Below are 20,705 nucleotides of genomic sequence, written 5' to 3'. Positions count from 1 at the left end.
GATTTAGTATTTATTTATTTATTTTTGCACCACAACAGGCCATTGGGCCTAATTACAGTGGTGAATTACATCACAGAAAACCCAGGCTTGAGAAAAATCACATTTTATTTTTTTTGTGTTCTCACCGGGAATCGAACCCGGAACCTTCCGCACGTGAGTCAAGCGTGTTGACCACTACACCACGGAGGCCGCCGAGTATAAACGTCATGTATTAGTTCGAAGGCTGTCAGCGTGAGAAAAAAATATGTGCGATGTTCAGGCATAGAACATGTGTATTTTAGGCGTGGACCGCTTTAGATATAACATCTAATCTCATGATGTCAATTGAACTCCAGGCTTCGCAGACAAGGATGTGTACGTGTGCGAATCACGCTACTCGACCAAGTCGCGCTCCTTCAAGAAGATCAAGGTGTGGCCGGCCAATGAAACCCTGCAGCGTCTGGTGACCCGGGAAACCCCCCTAGAGCCCCGCCGCGTCATGTCCGTCTTCCGTCAGCGCGTGGAGAAGCACAAGGACGAGTTGGCCGAACTGGACGTCGCCGAGTGCGTACAAGAGAAAGAGAGACCGGTATAACAACATTTACATAAATATAATTTGATTTATTTCATTTCATTTCATTTATTTATTCAGATATTTAGAACATTACAGAAAAAAGACCCAATTCATTCTAAATACAATAATAGATCACAAATTACAGTAGATAGTTATGTTATTAAAATAATATAATAAAATGTAAAAAGAAAAATTAAAAGTTAGAAAGTGCTTTCCTAAGGGAAGGCCCACTGTCGTGAAATATGTCGACATCCGAGGCGATGCGATTAAGTAGCAAGATTGATATGTGATGGTGCACGATACCGTCGACACCCCTCCCTAAAGCTAAGTTCACACGAGGACAATACAATATACAGGACAATATTGTTTTATCCCAGCTCTAGGATTGGACAATATGCAACAATGTGCGTTGCAAGAGAACATTATCTATAAAAATATTTTTTCTTTTATACCGTGATGTTTGGAATTCTCGGAGGACAAACTACATAATAAAAAGTCAAATACTGCCAACAATTTTTGCAGAAAAAAAATGGCGGGAACAACATGTACACGCAGAGCAAGTAGCAGTTGTTATGTCTAGAGTCCTGTCCGTGTGTTTCACACGAGGACAATGCGGTTGCTCGCGGTGGTGGGTGCCCGTCTTTTTCTGTGACAATGTCTTAGTCCATTGTCCTGTCCTCTTGTTCACATGAGACAATGTGTCTGATGCTGGGACATGACAATATTGTAATGTCCTCTTAAGTCCTCTCGTTGTCCTCCTACTTAAGCATCCAACACGTATTTAACATGTGATGGATATGCACAAAACATGTGCTTGTCACGTGCAACACATCCTGTGGATATGCGTAGGGCGCATGTTTAATGTGCTTCATATATAAACTACTATATAATATCAGAGTAATAATTCTCTAGAGAAGCCCTTATGCTCTATTGCATAGAACAAAAGCGCTCTAAATTTTTTATTCGGTTTTAGTTTGGTTTTTAGTTTAGGTAACTAACATGTAATGGACGGTTTTTGTTTGCCCTTGAAATTCTCAACCCAAGTACCTACGGCCCGTCGTATCGCTGTAATCTGTAGCTAGCTTCGTGGTCAATAATCATAGAATGGTTTTTCTCCATATGGGCAACTCTATAAGGTGATTACTCTAAGTATATAATAAATAATAATTCAGTGAAACTCCAAAATTACGTCTCTGAAACTTACATAAAATTTAAGTAGTCCCATTGAATTTTGAATTTTTTATTACATTAAAAACCTAATTTTATGTTTTTTTCTTGCAATTAACTTTGGAGAAATTTGAAATCCGCACTGAAAACTGACAGTCGGGAGTCTGAAGTTAGTTTTTATCAGTATACAACTTTTTCTAGAAATTTTTAATTTTAAAGACAGTTTAATGTGTATAGCGAACATTCATTGCCACCATTTTCGTGTTTTTGACAACTCTGGAGTCTGAAGTTAGTCCCTAATCATTATATACATTTGTTATATTGTAAATTTATTTTTATTTTAATGCACAAAATACACAATTTTATCATAGCACAACCATAATGTTTTATGTCCCGACTTGTAAGAAAACTCCGTGTTAAGTCGGGAAATGAATTATGCTTGTCTTAAAAAAATATAAATTAATAGAGAGAAATAATTTTACATAACTCAGTAATCATTTTTCTTGTTTGGTTTTTCCAACCTCTGGAACTTTCTAGAATGTGAGTATACTACACCGTCAACAGTCTAAAGCTTAATTATCCAATTGCCACTCGCCTCTATGTTTCATTCAAGTGTAACAATATGACTAAAACTTTGTTTTTAAAATGGCAATTTTTGCAGCCCTTTGAATAATTAACAGGTTCACTGCCAACTTTGCCAATTGGCATTGTTGGAGTTGGGAAGCGATTTTAATTCACATGACGGAATTATCACTTTTAAGTTTTTCCATGAAAATATTTACATGTTTTTTTGCCTTATTTTCCATTTTTTATTTTTTGATCTCCGATCCAATGACAGTGAAATGTTTGTTTTTTTTCGAGATTGAAATATTTTTATAACATTTAAGTTTGTAAGTGAAAATTCTTGATGGAAGTTCATTGTAATTTATTATAGAAATAAAAGACGAGTGATACTTTTATCCACAAATTTGAAATATCCAGTGACCGGTTTTATCGTTTTCGCGACATCTTCGAGACTGGTATCTTTATTAAGAAATTCAATGTATTTATACAAAACAGAGGTAAGGATAGAGAATTCAATATTATATGAGAGTAAATTAAATTGAATTATTTTTGTCTTAAGGATCATTAACCCATTGCAACACAAAGCCGACGAATCGCCGGCCAAGGTCAATTTGTCACTGATACACAAAGCCGGCGTTTCGCCGGTTTGTCGAAATGATTTTTTTTTACATTAAAACTGAATGACAATAACTTTATTCATAAAAATGACATAAATAAGTATATTTCGGTTACTGATTTCATAATAAAATGTAATAATCACAATTTATTTCACATTATTTATTACAAAATATTAATTTAGTCTTAATGTTATTGTAATAAAAACATGTGTCATCTTTATTAGTGGTGCAATGGGTTAAACTAATTGTTTCAGGTTAACTAATGAGTTTATATAACAAAATTTCTAATGAGGTTAAGTATTGTATATACAGTAATACCCCTGTTTTACGTTTTTCAAGGGAGCAACAAAAAAAGTGCAAAACTGAGGAAAACTTTAAAGTGAGGAAATGAAAAATGTATGGAAAAAAATTAATTTCATTAAAATATAATTATTGTACAAGACTATACTAAATTTACTGCAGAAAAATTGTAAGAACTGCCCCGATTGGGGATTATTCATATTTACCAATGATATACATAATTAAATATATTTTGTATTTTTTCAAACAAAATTGCAATGTGTTATTTTTTATTGAATTAAAAAAAAACATGCGTAAATAATTTAATAACCTTGAAAACACGAAAACAAAAATTAGAATTTGCGTAAAATGCATACAACAAATTTTTCCTTAAATATTGGGAAATTTTATTTATATGGTATCACTTTTTTTAGTATGGCACCACAAAATTTCAACTGTCATTTACATCGCGGACTTTTTCACACTTTTATGATAACTGTTTAAACTATCTCCTTTTCACATTATGTGTGTATAACATCAAATAATATTTATATTGCCATTTTTTTTAATTTTCTGCATCGTAATTTATTGATGTAAAGACTTTATTCTTCCTAAACATGCGTCAACTGCATGTCACTATTTAGTAAAACGTCAAAATTAGACATTCGAGGTTTTACTGTATATTATTTTTAATTGTCCTATGCTTCGTGAGTTTGATTTCTGTCAATTATGATTGAATTACGATGAAACCGGTCACTGGATATTCCAAATTTGTAGATTGTATCACTCGTCTTTTATTTCTATAATTAACTAAATATTTTAGGCTGGCAGTGAACGTGTTAATTGCAGACATTTTTCTGAGCACTATGTACCTTGAAATTCGCTTTCCTACATACATGCAGCTCCTTGTGGCTAGAAAAAATCCACTTAAATAGCAATATTTTAAGTATGCCCAAATCTTTGTAGGTAATTTAATGCTCTAGGACAGTGTTTTTCAATCTGTGGGTCGCAAAGCCTCGCACGGGGGGCCGTGCTCACTAGCGAGGCAAAAGCATAAAGTAAGGGATGAAAAACTAGCATCCCGGGGAGACCTTAATTTTATTTAACTCTTGCATTACTCGTATCTGTGACCTCCCGAGGGTGGCAAAAAGAACAATATCTCGGCAGAGACTAAAAGACTGAAAGACATCTTAACCGAGATTATTCTCATGTACTGCTTTTTGTCTGCGTTCTTCTTCCTTCAAAAAGGTAACTAAACGGTTTTTAACCAGTTTGATCAAAATGGAATGGTCAACTGGTCTTGGCAATTTGTTCCACTCTGAAACCACCCTGCTGGAAAGAAAATTTTCCGTGGGATCGAGGTGGAATTGGGGACGATAGAGCTTCCAGCTATGACCCCGTAAATTTGTGTGATTTAATCGATACATCTCGTACAAGGGGCAGGCATACTAATCATTTAGTATCTTATAAATTTCTATCAAGTCCCCTCTCTCCGTCGTTCTTCCAATGATTTAAGTCCTAGTGCTTATAATCTACCGTGGTAGGCCAGGGGTGGTATTCTGGATCTTCTCTACCCCTTCTTTTAAAGATTTTTATTTGTTTCATTTAATGGCCACACTGATGATTAAACATCAAATGGTATATAAAACTGCTTCAAAAACGGAAAAAACTAACACGGTTTGGTCAATTCAACCTAATTTAATGTTTTGGGTAATGCTTAATGTCGCAATAATGGTCTAAATGAACATTTTCATATTTAATTGCATGTGTTCGCAACTGTTTGATGTTTAATCATCAGTGTGGCCATTATATGAAGCAAATAAAAATATGAATGGAAAAAAAGAAAGAAAGAAAGAAAAAGAGTTAATGCCAAGACATCCATATTTTCTAACGGCCTCGCCACACTCCTTGCGCTGCTCATCCCTATGCTCCTCGCGCTGCAGCCCTCCCGACGTTGCCCTCTCTGCCCACACGCGGCTCTACTCGCGTAATTAATCGCGACGCTCCGCATTAGTCATTTGTCTTTGCTATACAGTGGACGATGAAACTGTGGCAGCGTGCGCATTATGCATTTTTAGTATTGCTAATTATATCAATGTCATACAAAAAAATATACATCATTCAAAAATGACGCGTGCGTCTTGTGTGAGCGCTCGATACGTACTGCGACCGCGCAATTTTGTGGCCAGTCACTCGCTCTCATATTGCCGGTTCTTTGACTCGCTCTCATATTGCCAGTTCTTTGACTCGCTCTCATATTGCCGGTTCTTTGAAAGCGCTCAAAAAACCGACAAAATAAGGAGCGGTGGGCACGACGAGGAGCATGACGAGTAATGTTGCCACACTACGTCTCTGCCTCCTTTCCTCGCTACTTCTCATGCCACCCGTCGAGTGTGTGGCAGGCCCATAATAATTCCGAGATTAAAGAAGGTCGAGTCTATTAATGATTATTCTTGTCTCTGCAAAGATATTTGTCCATTCATGTAAAATTTTGTTCCTAATTAAATTTATAACTCTTATATAATTTATAACAATAAATTAAGATTAACGTTATGCTGCAATAAAATTATTATTATTTTTAATTTAACCGAGCAGCTTAAAGCTGTTATATTAATTATATTCATATATCGTGTGCATGCAAGAAAACTGGCCAGACAATTTTTTGTTAACTTTAATATATTGTTTTTTTAATAGCGCCATTTTATTTTTAAATAAAAATAAATGATTAGGCATTCTTCTTTCTAGTTTAACGCATGTTAACTACTTGCAGTTAAGCATATGTAATATTTCACAACATACATATTTTTTCTCCACATGTATGTAAATTATTTTATAAACCACTTATGTTTACATTTCCATTTAGAGCCAACTCACCATTAATATTAATGCATCATAATTTTGAGAATTAAAAAATGTATACTATGCATGTGTGTATTTTTAAACAATACAGTGAAACCCCAAAATTATGTCCCCGCAATTTACATATAATTTTTTAAGTCCCATTGAATTTAGAATTTTTCCAGTCCTTACATTTAAAACCTTTAAAAGTTTTACGTTTTTTTTCCCCACAATAAATGTCAGAGAAATTTGCAATCTGCACTAAAAGCTGACTCACGAGTCTAAAGTTAGTCTTATCATTATACAAAATTTTTTTGTAAGAGAAATTTTTAGTTTTAGAGACAGTTTATTGTATTTTGCGGACAATTATTCCCCCTGTTTTTGTGTTTTTGACAACTCTGAAGTTAGTCCATAATCGTTGTACCAACTTGTTGGTTGTAAAAAATTGCAACCCCTACTGAAAACTGACAGCTCAAGAGTCCGAAGCTAATCTCTATCATTATACCAACATGTTGGTAGGTTAAATCAATAGGCAAAATTATTGCAGCCATTTTGGTGTTTTTTTACTTGTAATTTAAAGCAAAACAATTTGTGTGTTTCTGCTTTACGGACATTTATTTATTTCAGTTACGCTGCAAATTCTGTTTTTTAATCGAAAGATCTTCAACTCTCTTCCTTATTCCAGAATGTTGTGGTGTTCAACCCACTCGGAGCCGATGATGAGAACACATACTACGAGCAATACAACACGGTCTGCTCGGGAGTCATCAAGACCGGGGATTATGTGTATGTGGTGACGGATGGGGGCAAGCAGATGATTGCGCAAGTCGACACCATTTGGGAAACCAAAGAGTAAGTCAGTCCTCTTTATTTATTTGATTGGTAGAACTCCATATTAAATATTCAATTCTATTATTGTTCTTATTATTCATTTTGTTGTAATCGTTAAATTATTTTTTTATGTATATACGTGGAATGTTGTTTGAAAGGTGGTTTTACACCACAATGTTTCATTGTCCCTGAACGTCACGCACATAAAAAAATAAAATATTATTGAAAATATTTATACGTACCTATTTATAGTTTCGATTTTGTGAATCATGAAAAATGTTGCATCCATAGAATTAAGAATAGTCCAGAAATAAGGAGTAGTTTTACATTTTGACCCATTAGTTTCTTTGTATGCAACTTCAGATTTGAATTCAACTATGCCGTGTTGTGTCGTTTTAAAGTGTAGAAATACTGCTGGGATCTTAAAGAAACAGGATGTGATCACATTTCATGTGTAAGTAGCAAATTATTTTTCCACCTGTCAGATTGTCAAAGAAAACAAAATGGACATTTTGTTAGTGTTGCCAGGGTAGTCAAATTTTTTACTTTGCTAAATAAATATATGATATGATTATATAGATAAATAAATATATGATTATATTTTTCGCGGTCTGGCAACATTACGCGGTGACTTCACGCATGCGCGCGGTGAAAATGGGGGTTTTTTGGACACTGTCCGATGTATTCAAATATGATTCTACACTCCTTCTGGACTATTCTCAATTCTATGGTTGCATCCATAGTATTATAATATGCCAGAAGGCGCGTAGAATCAAGTTTGCATACATCGCTGGGTGTCCAAAAGTTGCCAAACGCCCGCCCCCTGCATGACATCCCACCCGCGCGCATGCGTGAAGTGGCCGCATAATGTTGCCAAACCGCGAACAATATAATATCATTACACAAATGTAAGATAATTTTGCGTTATGTTGTATCACAAAAAATATTTTACTGACTGGACTATAAAAAAAATACAGGTTCTTTTATTATGTAAACATTTGAACAGGTTGTGGTACTGCGGCTAGTGTCTCAGACTCACGAACAAAGGTCCGTGGTTCGAATCCCACTCTACCCCAACTTGATTCCCATTTTCTAATAGTGAGTTATTTACAACTCGTTGAAAATGGCCATCAAACTTAAATATTTGGGTAAATCATAAGAACGCAAATATTTCTTTAAAAAAAAAATTTTTGAAATTAGTAATTGAGTAAAATTAATACAGTTTAATATTAAACCAAGGTTTATTTATTGAAAGCCGGATAAGAAAATAGTCTACGCTGGCGGTACTAACAAAATGTCCTCCTTGTTTTATTTAACAATCTGACAGACGGTAAAAAAATTTAATCATATTATTTTTTAATTCGCTACTTACATGTGAAATGTGATCCTATCCTATTCCCTTTTAATCCCAGCAGTATTTTGACACTTAAAAATGACAACACGGCCTTATTGAATTTAAATCGGCAGCTGCGTACGAAGCGACGTCTACAGAGTAACTAATTGCAAGAACATAAAACTACTTATTTATGAGTAGTTTTGTCGGCTTCAGTTTGATGTGCGCACGCGGTTTCTAGAATATTATAATTCTATGGTTCCATCCTTATTTTGATGGACAATTTAACACTTTTATCATTTTTCAGTGGAAAGTGCTATTTCCGTGGCCCATGGCTGATACAGCCCTCAGAAGTTGTAGGAACAATCAATAAGGTATGCGCTTTTATAATTTAATCAATTTTAAAACACAATGTGACAAATTACTGAAACATTACCAATGTAAAAACATGTCATAAAAGCTTACGGGAAACAAAAGCAAAATTTTATTTGAATTTAGAATATAATTTAAATTACCATTGTTAAAATTTATATTTCTCTGTAGGTACCACATACCGAGCATTCTTTCAAATTTAGAATATTGCATTGTGAATAATCTGTGTTGCCAGAAATTAAAACACATTTCCTTAAATTTAGGTTGTTTCTGTTATTTTGGGTAGGTACTTTATTTTATTATTCAAAAGAGATGATTTATGTTAATATTAAAAAAAAAAAAACTATTTGCAGGTATTTTACAAGCAAGAGATTTTGCTAACTGCAGTACATGACTCGAGTCCCCTGGTTGGCATTGTTGGAAAATGTGCCGTTCTGCATTATGACGAGTATTTGAAATGTAAGTGAATTTAGTTTTTTTTTCAAATTCAAAAAGAAACGTCATGTTATGTTTGAAAGATTAATTTTCCAATTAGAAAGTGCAATACACAATTTGTGAATGGCACAATGTGTATATAAGATTTTATTTATTTTTCTTATCTTGTAATAGCTAAAAATGAATTTTAGGCCGACCAACGGAGATTCCTGAATCAGACGTGTTTGTATGCGAGGCCCTTTACGATGAATCGAATCGCACTTCTAGAAAACTGAAAACCGGCCTTCGAAAATACGAGCATACAGACACAGTGACCCCTGACGAGGTTTGTATTTTAACAAAAAATATACTAGATACGACATCTCAAGAGAGATGGATATTTAAATTTGTTGCAACAGAGAGGGAAAACATTTTTGAGAAGGGAATATGGGAGTCTAGGCATTTACATGGCTTATGACCTGTCATTGGCTGGTTAAGAACAGAAGTGAACTTAATGTATTTCTACACAGCTAACAATATCGAAACATTGTCAAAAAATCACAAAGACAAAGTCTCTGAATATAATAAATCTGGCATAAAATATACCAATTAAACTGTAATGATTTCGACTCAATCTACATTGGAAAAACTAAAAGAAACTTTAATATCAGAGTAAAAGACACTGTATTAAAAGTTCCTCATGTTTAAAATAAAATATTAAAATTAGACAACTTAGAAATTAAAAAACCAATTCATAATAAGAAAAAATTAATAAATAATCGAATAAACAATATTTCAATTAATTTCAACAGAGAGGGAAAACATTTTTGAGAAGGGAATATGGAAGTCTAGGCATTTGCAGTCTGCAAGCATTTGGACATACTCAAACATTGTTAAACAATATTTCCTTTAGTCCACTCCTGTCTAGCTTTGAGCATATCCATCTCACACAGCATAATACTGATAAAATACAATAGGATAGAGTTCATTCGTTAAGTATACCTTCATAAAAAAAAAAATAATAAAAATAAAATAATAAATAAAGAAGCTTGTATAGCTTTAAATATGTGGTTAAAAACAAAGTTGTTTTTATTTATTTGATCAAAATGTATGATTTATTTTCAGATCTACTCATTCCCCCGTCAACTAGGACCCCCCCCCCTAGCCAACATGCAGGAGGCCCAGACTCCACAAGTCATTCGGCCTTCCAACAACCAAGTGGCAAGTTTCTTTTCATTTTAACAAAAAAATCCACACCACCTCCACTCAAGCCTGATGTCGAGGCAAATTACGTTATGTAGATTTAAATTTACAAGTAAATTAAGTATAAGCTTTAATAAGATCCCCTTTTCTTTTCACTGTTCTAGTGCGGTCAAGTCTCCGAAGCTTATCCTTATATGGAAGTCTAAATAAACTTACGTTAACTCCTAATACGAGGTGTATTCAGAAAATAATGGAATTTTTTTAATTTCGTGAGTTTGCAGGGTCAGATTGTCATTTTTTTTTTGTTTCTAAACTCAACTAAATAAAATAGACGTTACTGGCCATTTACTGCTTTTCAAACTAGTAACGTTGACCTAATAATCAAATAACTTCGAAATTACCAGCAGATCTTAAATTGAATTGAATACGAGTAGGTAAATTCATTTTAGATGTTTTTAAAAACAGAATAGAAGAAAAAATAAGTATTTTAATCAGTCTTTCATAATTATATAAGTCAGAACAGCCTTTTGTATTTAGTGATCTTTAAGACTTTTTGCAGTTAAGTCTCATTTATTAGTGAAAATAATAGGGTTGTGGTTATTTTAGGAAGATAGATGTATTTTTAGTAGATGCATATTTTTTTCCTGATTCCGAATATGAATTTAACTCATTTTCGAAAAAATGTTAGATGTGTCCTTCTTTCTAAGTAATGCTCGTTATAATGAGCAAATTCAGTCAGTCTCTTTTTCCTCGTAATAACTAAGATTGACTTGTTTAATAATGAAAAATTATAAGAACACAAATATTTCTTTTCCGGTTGAAAAAAAAAATGTTATCATTTTTAAAATGCCTTTGTAGTTGAATTTCTTCTGTTCGGAGACGCTCAAACCCGATGACATGGAGATCCTTCTCGAGAGTTCCCTCGATGAGTCGTCCATGGCCTCCCCGGCCGCAACGACGGTGCAGGGGACGACCGGGACTCCCGTGGGCACCGCCAGCCCCGCCACGCCGGTCGCCGCGCCGCCCGCCAAGAAGAAGCGCGGCGGCCAGGCGGCCACGCCCGGCGAGGAGAGAAAGAAACTCATCACAGGGTACATCCTCTACTCGGGAGACGTGAGGAAGGGCATATCAGCCAGTCACCCTGAATCTACCTTTGGTATGTTTCACTTCAAAACCAATATTTGAGATGCTTTTAAGAAACACCTGAAAAATTATTATATCGTCACTTCAATTTAAATACAACGTAAGTCGCTAAACCATAACTTTACAGAAGACAATTGTCAATTAAGGTAAATTACACTGCACCTGCATTGAATTTAGTTTAGTTAAGATGATAATTTACCAACATTGTTTTGAATGTTTGTAGACAGGCTGAATTCACTCCCTTTTATAATTTTTTTAATTTATTTTATTTTATTAGGTAATTCAACAAAGATACATACTAGAAAACATACAATTTAAAAGCATTTGTCGAAATAATTTAACATGCATATATATCTTCAATTATAGAATTACACAAAATAGATTTTTACGTTAAGTTGTAATACATATTTTTAAATATTTTTGTTTATACAGGATACAATGCAATAAAAAATAAGTTGTACGTGTGTACTTATTGAATAAGATTTATTCCTAAGAGATTATTCGCAAAAGCTGAGAGAGTATCATGAAAAATGACAATTTTATTGTTTCGGCAGTACATATATTATATTCCCGACACATGCGGGCCATAGGTGTGTGGTATGTAGCATTATTTGAAAACAAAGGCAGTTTAAATATTTCCCGATGTCTGAGTGTTCTCAATCCTGCATTTATTTGTATTTTAAAAATAAGAGAGATATATAAAGTCTTGTGTCCTATGTCGACTACTGTGACATCACAGCCATACAAGAGTTAAGGAAAGACAACACAGATTTATATGTATACATATGTATTTTTAAATTTACAGTGTTTTTATTAACAATTGTAGGTGAAATATCTCGTATCGTGGGCAATGAGTGGCGCTCCCTTCCCGGTTCCACTAAGCAGATCTGGGAAGAAAAAGCGGCCAAGGTCAATGAAGAAGCTATGGCTAAATTCCCCGAGTTGAGGGTTGTCGCGGTAAGTTAGCACTTTTGGAAATTGAAAAAATCTCTTTGGCTGCGCACAGCGCCGTAACTAGGGCCATAAGTGCCCCTGGAAAGATTTGAGTTTTGCACCCCCCGAGACTTATTTACTAGAAAGAGGGTTGCGCTACCGAAGGTTGCGCCCTGCCTGGCGGCTGCCTCCCTGACATGCCACTAGCTACTACGCTGGCTAGACAAGACATAAATATTATATGCAGAGGGGGCAGAGCCGACTGAACAGTTTTTAAGGGCTATAAATAAAAAACGGTGCAATTCAGAGAAAAGCTCTTTAATTTTATTCAAATCTGTAGATAAACCCATTTTTTACACCGTGGTTTGAAAATTATATCAAAAAGATGTCGGCGGTCAGATTTTTGAAGTTTTTGCATGATTTTTGGGACATTTCGATGGGTATGGCCGCAATTTCAATGGAGTGGTCTTTTGCGGAGTTGCTGTAGGTTATTTTCAGCCCAAAATTGAATATTTTGTTAATTATTACTACTGTGGCGGGTCGACAACGACGGCACGAGCCGAACATTGCCGAACGCCGACGTAGAGCGTACGAACGGGCCAAACCGGCTTCGAGAAAACTACCGGATTCCGACCTCACCGCACGCGTCTTCGAGGCACAAAATTACCGCCAATTTAGATTTACCCACTTCATTTTATTTTGCCTAATATAGTTATAAGAATCCTTCTTTCAATGTGTTAGCTTCAGTAGTTTAATTTCGTGAATAAATCTTTGTGTAAAACGTAAGTACCCTGTTTTACTTGCTCTCATTCTGTGCACCCACATAACTTTGTACATCACAAAATTAGGCCACCAACTAGGTGCCTACATAAAGGTGGTAACAACACGACTAAAAGTGGTATACCCCGACGTTTGAACACGAAAACACAACATTAAACAAGCAATCACGGTGACCCCATTCAAATTCCATAAAAATTGCGCAAAATTTCAGACAGAAATATCTTCGCTTGACAAAATTGTACAACAATTACTTTTTTTCGGTCGGTACATGAAAAATTTAAAATTTCATTTTTAATTTGACTGCACTTTTAATTTATTTGTAATTAATCAAGGTTAATCTATTTCAAGGTTAACTTATTGTAAGGTTAATTAATTTAGTATAATAGAATTATATTATAATAATTATAATATATAATAGAATTAGATTTTTCAAAGACCGAGCGAATCGAGTGAATTTTTCTGTCGGTAACAATCTTCAATGTAAATGTAACTAATGTAAATGTAATTAATGTAACTAGTGAATTGATTAAACTGTGATTAATTTCTTAACAATATTACTCGGCCGGGATTAATTCAAACAGGTGATTCATAATTTAACTAAAATTATTATAAACAAACATAATATAATACGTTCGAGCGACTCGCTCACCAAAAATCGCACGCCGAGTAATACATTCCTACAACACATATAAATTTTATTTTTTTTTATTTTTCTTGAGTCGAACACACAAACAATTCACACGAACATTTACATAGGGTGCCAGATTGAGTAGAGGTACTTACAGGGTACCGGAACATAATTATTTTTGACAAATATTAGATGGCGAGACAAGCGTGACGTAGGCATCCGAAAGTTTTCTCCTCGTGAACGCACTGCGGGAGTAAGTTTTTTTTTTTACCAGCGAAATCTATCGGAAATATTTTTCAGCTGGCGCAGTCGTGCACAATACTTGCAATTTGTAAAATTTTATTTTTGTAAACAACTTGAAACTATCAAACAAACAGATATTCGGGCGGCTAAGCCGACGAATGTTTAACTTAGTACGTGGACATTAGTATCCATACTTTTTTTCTATATACATTATATCGTGTGACTGTACTATATATGTTTATATTTTTAACCTAGGCTATGCATGTTATTATGTGTTACAGATTTGAAGTTTTACCATAAACATTTTTAAACTTGATATATTGTACAACGGACAATCAAAAGGAATATTAATATTGAGGGGACCACTCAGGCTTGGAGAATACAAATACCTAATAGTTGGAAAATGTGTTCCGCCGTATGGTAAAATAAATAAAACCAACAAAAGTGGAAGCCATCACGAACCTCAACAAGCCAGAAACCATTAAGCAGTTGAGAAGATTCTTGGCCATGGGAAACTTCTACCGAAGATTCATACCACGAGCAGCACACAAATTGATACGACTACACGATTACCTCAAGGGAGCAAAAAAGAATGACAACAGAAAAGTAGAGTGGAACGAAGTCACTACACACGATTTCGAAGAGGTCAAGAACTCGCTGATCAACGCCACTAAGCTTAGCTACCCAGAGGAAAGCAGCAAGATGTCAGTGTGGACAGACGCCTCAGATTACGCAATCGGAGGCGTGCTACAACAAACCACAGACGGCATCAACTACAAACCGATAAGTTTCTTCTCAAAAAAGTTGAACAAGGCTCAGTGTTCATATAGTACGTACGACAGGGAACTACTAGCCATTTTTGAGACTGTAAGGTACTTTCAACATTATCTGGAGGGCAGAGAATTCTGTATATACACGGACCATAAACCACTACAATTCGTGTTTAGAAGGAAAAGTCACGACAAAGAAAGCCCCAGACAACTCAGATATCTAGACTACATCTCACAGTTCAGCACGGACATCAAATACATAAAAGGAGAAGACAACGTCGTCGCCGATACCTTATCAAGAATCGACATGATCGAACAAGAGGCAAACATATCGTTCGAAAAGATCCATAAAGAACAAAGGCAGGACAACGAACTACTCGCACTCTTGGACGACAAGAACACTGCTCTGAACCTGATCAAAACCAACATGCAGGGACAAGAAATCGTCTTCGATCTCAACAAAGGCAACATGCGACCGTACATCCCAAAAACGCTACAGAGATCTTTCTTCAACCAAGTGCATAACCTCAACCATGCAGGAGCCGACGCCACGACCAAGACCATCAGTCAAAGAGGCGTCTGGAAAAATATGAAAGCAGACTGCGCAGCTTGGACGAAGGCCTGCATACCCTGTCAGAAGAGCAAAGTCAACAAACACACGAGGACACCGATCATCAAGATCGACATGCCGAGACAGAAATTCTGCGTGGTCCATGTCGACCTCATCGGACCTTTTCCACCATCAGAGGGACTGAGGTACTGCCTCACATGTATCGACCGATACACTCGATGGGCGGAAGTAATCCCTATCGCAGATATCCAGACCCACACAATCATCAGAGCCATCTGGGACAACTGGATTGCGAGATACGGCGTACCGGAGAAAATTATAACTGATCAGGGTAGGCAATTCATGTCTACGGACTTTAACTTGTTTTGTTCCAGATCAGGCATAGCACACTCCAACACGACGCCTTACCATCCACAAAGTAATGGCATGATCGAGCGATTTCATAGAACGCTGAAGACGGCCATTAAAGCTCACCACCCTGTTCCGTGGACAAAATCGATCAGCACCATACTACTCGGACTGAGGGCCACACTGCGCACGAATGCAGAGCACTCAGTAGCAGAGATGCTGTATGGGTGCAAACTAAAGTTACCAGCAGACATCCTGGAGCAGACGAACGACTACATTGACCCGGACTCCTACACTAGGCAACTGGTAAATTTCATGCAAAACGTCAAACCAAGGCCAGTCGAGCACCACAATAAAGGTAACGTTTTCATCCACCCGGAACTAAAGAGAGCCACACACTTGTTTCTGAGGGACGACAGAGTGTACAAACCCCTGATGCCGAACTACAAGGGGCCCTACAAGGTCATCACCAGGGCGGAAAAGACGGTAACACTGGACGTGGATGGCGAACATAAAAAGGTTTCGCTGGACAGGTGCAAGCCGGCGTTCCAGACAGCGGAAGAACGAGCCAGTCCAGCAGAAACGGAAACACCAACAGAACAACCGGCATACACAACGCGTAGCGGCAGGAGGGTGATACAGCGTCAGTTTTGAAAAACAGATTTCAAAACTTGGAAGGGGGCTGTGTGGCGGGTCGACAACGACGGCACGAGCCGAACATTGCCGAACGCCGACGTAGAGCGTACGAACGGGCCAAACCGGCTTCGAGAAAACTACCGGATTCCGACCTCACCGCACGCGTCTTCGAGGCACAAAATTACCGCCAATTTAGATTTACCCACTTCATTTTATTTTGCCTAATATAGTTATAAGAATCCTTCTTTCAATGTGTTAGCTTCAGTAGTTTAGTTTCGTGAATAAATCTTTGTGTAAAACGTAAGTACCCTGTTTTACTTGCTCTCATTCTGTGCACCCACATAACTTTGTACATCACAAAATTAGGCCACCAACTAGGTGCCTACATAAAGGTGGTAACAACACGACTAAACTACTAATTGACAGCTCGAGAGGGATAAAAATAGCCCTCATCACTACAAAAAAATTTTGCTCTTAGAGGGATTTGCGGAAGAATTTCCTAACAGATATTTTAGCGGTTTGCATAGTCAAAAGCACTAAATTCTTGAACAAGGGTTAGTTTATAGGGATAAATTGACAAATCCTCATGAAGAATTCTTCACAAAGTAAATTTGTAATTTTTTTGAGACACTTATGTTTCAAATTAAGACATTATTTTATCTAACGTTTTTTATTAATATTGTCTAATGCGACAGAATGTCAAAATCTTCAGTCATTTTTCTCAATTTGACGCATTCAGATTTGTGGTACTCTGCGGTGCTATTCTGAACCACTCTCGCTGCCGTAGAAAAAGCTTTCATCTCGCATACTTACATACAAAATACCCACGGTAAAAGCTTTTTCTACAGCCGCAACAGCGTTCACCCCTGTACGAGGGGGGGGTGCGATTTTTTCATGAGCTCGTTTTTGCCTTTCATTTCAGCCTTCTCCTACCATCCAACCCCCCGACAAGAACGAGAAGAACTACCACCCCGACTTTGTGTACGAGTGCCTGTGGGACGTGTGCGACTACCAGTTCGAGGACTTCGGCGACTGCACGGAACATTGCATAGGTGAAGGGTCGGGTTAGTAATTAAGATTAACACTTCCTTGCAAACCAAACTCCCTTCTGCCCCTTCTCTTCTCGTGTTCGTTTGTTTGTGCGTAGACGGTCTCATCTCATTCTTGTACGCGCCGGAAATTTGTCATTTTATTTTAACGAATTAGCGCAAAAAAATACAAACTACATTATACATTTACAAGACGTATCGAGCCTTTGGCGTTTAAATGGAGATATTTAAAAAATAACCATAACCTTTATACTACAGTCGAACTTAGCATGTATTAGACAATATCGGTCTTTTTATTAATTGTTGATGTAATCTTTCTTCTTAATCCAATTAAGGGCCAGGTAAAAATGTGAGCTGGTGCTGCAGCCAATTCAATAAAATTATGGCTGTCGATCTCTACTAAATAAAAGATCTTTATAAATAGTGAATTGTATAAAATATTTATTTTAAAGCACAGTTAAACCAAAAATTGTCCAGATCCTGTCTTGAGTTAACAATACGACAAACACGGGTCATTGGATAATTAAGGCCATAGTTAGTTCTATGCTGATCGATGAACAGTATTTCATTGTTTCTCAACCTACGAGTCGGAATATCTAATTTTACTTGTCCCAGTAATGGTGGAACATCGATGATACCATTTAGTATGCCGAACATATATATGGAATCAACATTAGTTCTACGTTTTTGTAGGCTAGAAATATTTAACATTGACTCTATATCAGCGTAAGAATAATTACCTCTCTCTAGTCCAAGCATCCACGCTACTTTTCGAAGCAAGCAATGTTGGACTGATTCACTGTGATTTATGCGATTGGTAAAATGGAGACCAGACCACTATTCTAGGAGGCATATTCTAGAAGAGGGCGAACAGTTGAGCAATAAAGAGTTTTGATTGTATGGACATTGGTAAAATCAGAAGATATTCTGTTAATGAAGCCAAGCAATTTCAGTGGTTTATTAACTGTATTACCTATATGCTCGTTGTATGTCAGTTTATAGTCCAAAACAACTCCTAAATCTCTGATAGACTTAACTACATCAATTTTGGAGTTTTTTTTTTTTAAAGGGAAAAGAAATAATTGCGTTCTTATGATTTACCCAAATATTTAATTTTGAGGGCCTTTTTTAACGAGTTGTAAATAATTCACTATTAGAAAATGGAATCGAGTTGGGGTAGAGTGGAATTCGAACCACGGACCTTTGGTCCGTGAGTCCGTGACACTAGCCACAGGACAACAACCCGATTTTTATGATTTTCTATTAGTAACTCTTATTAGGTAATATAAAGTAGAGAGAAAGTACAGAAATATGTAGCAGGATTTTTTATTTATTTTTATTTTATTAACTAACATGGCAGGAAAACAAAAAAAAAATTTGGGAATTATACGGGCTTTTGCGTTTGTGAATGATGATATATCATCTCCAAAATCTAACTTACGAGCATCATCACTCATCGTCTCAATGGAAAGTATTGCAAGTGCAACGACATTCGGGCATTGTTGAACGTAGATACGTTTAATTCGTTTCAGTTTGCCGAAGCTGCGCTCACCACTAGCAACGGTGACGGGAATAGTCAGTAGAATTTGGAGTGTGACCCAAAGATTCGGGAACAAGTTCCTTGGCCGGCGTTCTTGATTCCTCAAAGGACCTCAATCGGAGTAGCTTTTACATTGCCGTTCAACATGGGCTGCACACGAAGCAGCTCATTATTTTACAGAAAGCTTAGGCGGCAGAAAAGCCCGTGTGGCCGAACAAACAATCGAAGAGCCTGCGGCGCCCCTCTGCCGCAGGGCGCCTGGGGCACTATCTTGATCAATTTTGTTACATGAAAGTAAAATGATCAGTTTTACGCCTCAGGTACTGGTACCTGGTGTAATTCATAGACCCTGGACTGGTTCGGGGACTATGAATTACACTGGCTACATTTTCCACAGAGGGTGGAATACAAACTCTGTTGGCTTATGTATAAGCCACTGCACAACTCTGCTCCAGAATACCTAAGGGAACTTTGCATTCCAGATGAATTAGCTGACAGACGTCTTGCGCTTAGATCAGCTACATCTACGTCAAAGGAACAGTTATTATACATCTACGCAAACAGCGCACTAAATTCGGCAAACTCGCATTTGCGGTCGCAGGCCCTACGGCATGGAATGCTCTCCCAGCAGAGGTGCGAAACTGTGAGAGTGAAGTGATGTTTCTTAAGAAACTTAAAACCCACTTGTTCTCTAAATCATTTGAACAAATCCTTAGCATGTGGTGACAAAGTACATTGTTTTTCTTAAATTAAAAAAGTTAAAATAAAATTGATTTCTTTATATAATCACTTTGTAAAGCGCCCTTGAGGTATTATATTACGAAAATGGCGCTGTATAAGTTATCCATAATAATAATAATGAAATATTCTAGAGTGAAAACCCCTTATAACAAATATTTTATATCAACCATGTCGGGAATCGAACCCGAGACCTCTTGCATGGTAGGCAAACGCGCTGACTGCACGCACCAGGAGGCCGACAAAATTTACTTACAGACAAATTTTACAAATCATATAATTTATTTATTCATTCAAAATTACAAAATTAAATATTTATGAACTTATTAAGGCTTTTTAGGCCATGGCCGTGTCAAGCCACAATAAAAATACATAGTAAAATTAAATAGATCAAATTATAATGACATAGAATAACAATCTAGAAAAAAAGGTAAATGTAATAAATAATCAAATTCCGAAGAATACAATGCCAAAAAGATAATCAGAAATAATTTTTAAAATATAAATTATACAAATTAAGAATCACAAATAATCAAATATACAAAATAGTGGTATCATTAAAATCAACAAAATAATAGTAAAATATAGTAGTATTAAAAAAAAAAAACAAAATACGAGTATCATTTAAATCAACAGAAAAAGAATATATATAGTACTCATATTATGTTTGTACTTCTAAAAAGTAGCACTTTTCAAGTCAGGAAATGATTTCACAAATAGACAAGTTCCCGGCGTAGTTAGTTTGGTGAAACTTTCACTCGCCTTTTCAGTTAGTTTTATAAGTTTACAAGAAATTGATGAGACCCCTTTTTAACTGCTGTAGTTTAGTTTACGCTTTAAATTGTTATTTATTTTTTTAATAAAAATAATGAATAATTAGTTATTTGAATCTTTAGAAATGAACAAGGATTCTGACAAATGTTGCCGCTGTACACTGTTTCCGAAATTGCAGCAAAATCAACGATATGTTTAAACTTTGTAGATTTTCAAAGCCTTCAGATACCGGCGGAGTTCAGTGTTTATCGTCTAAGCTAATATTAAATATACTCAAACATCCTGTCCTGGTGCTGATCCTGATTTACGGGAGCGAAGTATGGAATTGGAAAAACAACGATGAAAGTAGGCTGAATTCTGTCAAAATGCGATCTCTTAGTG

At 36.1% G+C, this 20,705-nt stretch overlaps 1 protein-coding gene across 1 annotated transcript in view; it reads left to right on the top strand.

Annotated features, from left to right (window-relative positions):
- Positions 1 to 20,705, top strand: part of polybromo (protein) — a 65,593-nt gene that overhangs the window by 29,575 nt on the left and 15,313 nt on the right. The window contains 9 exon segments of the mRNA XM_088239210.1: positions 336 to 568; positions 6,704 to 6,870; positions 8,490 to 8,556; positions 8,908 to 9,013; positions 9,181 to 9,314; positions 10,094 to 10,189; positions 11,030 to 11,327; positions 12,141 to 12,271; positions 17,146 to 17,287. Coding sequence (XP_088095336.1) covers positions 336 to 568; positions 6,704 to 6,870; positions 8,490 to 8,556; positions 8,908 to 9,013; positions 9,181 to 9,314; positions 10,094 to 10,189; positions 11,030 to 11,327; positions 12,141 to 12,271; positions 17,146 to 17,287 — 1,374 coding nt within the window.

The sequence above is a fragment of the Micrasema longulum genome, unplaced genomic scaffold (genome assembly GCF_059751315.1).
Source record: "Micrasema longulum isolate JH-2025_06_02 unplaced genomic scaffold, ASM5975131v1 h1tg002094l, whole genome shotgun sequence".
Lineage (NCBI taxonomy): Eukaryota > Metazoa > Arthropoda > Insecta > Trichoptera > Brachycentridae > Micrasema > Micrasema longulum.
Note: the sequence above shows the minus strand (reverse complement) of the source record. Positions and strands in the feature narration are given on the sequence as shown.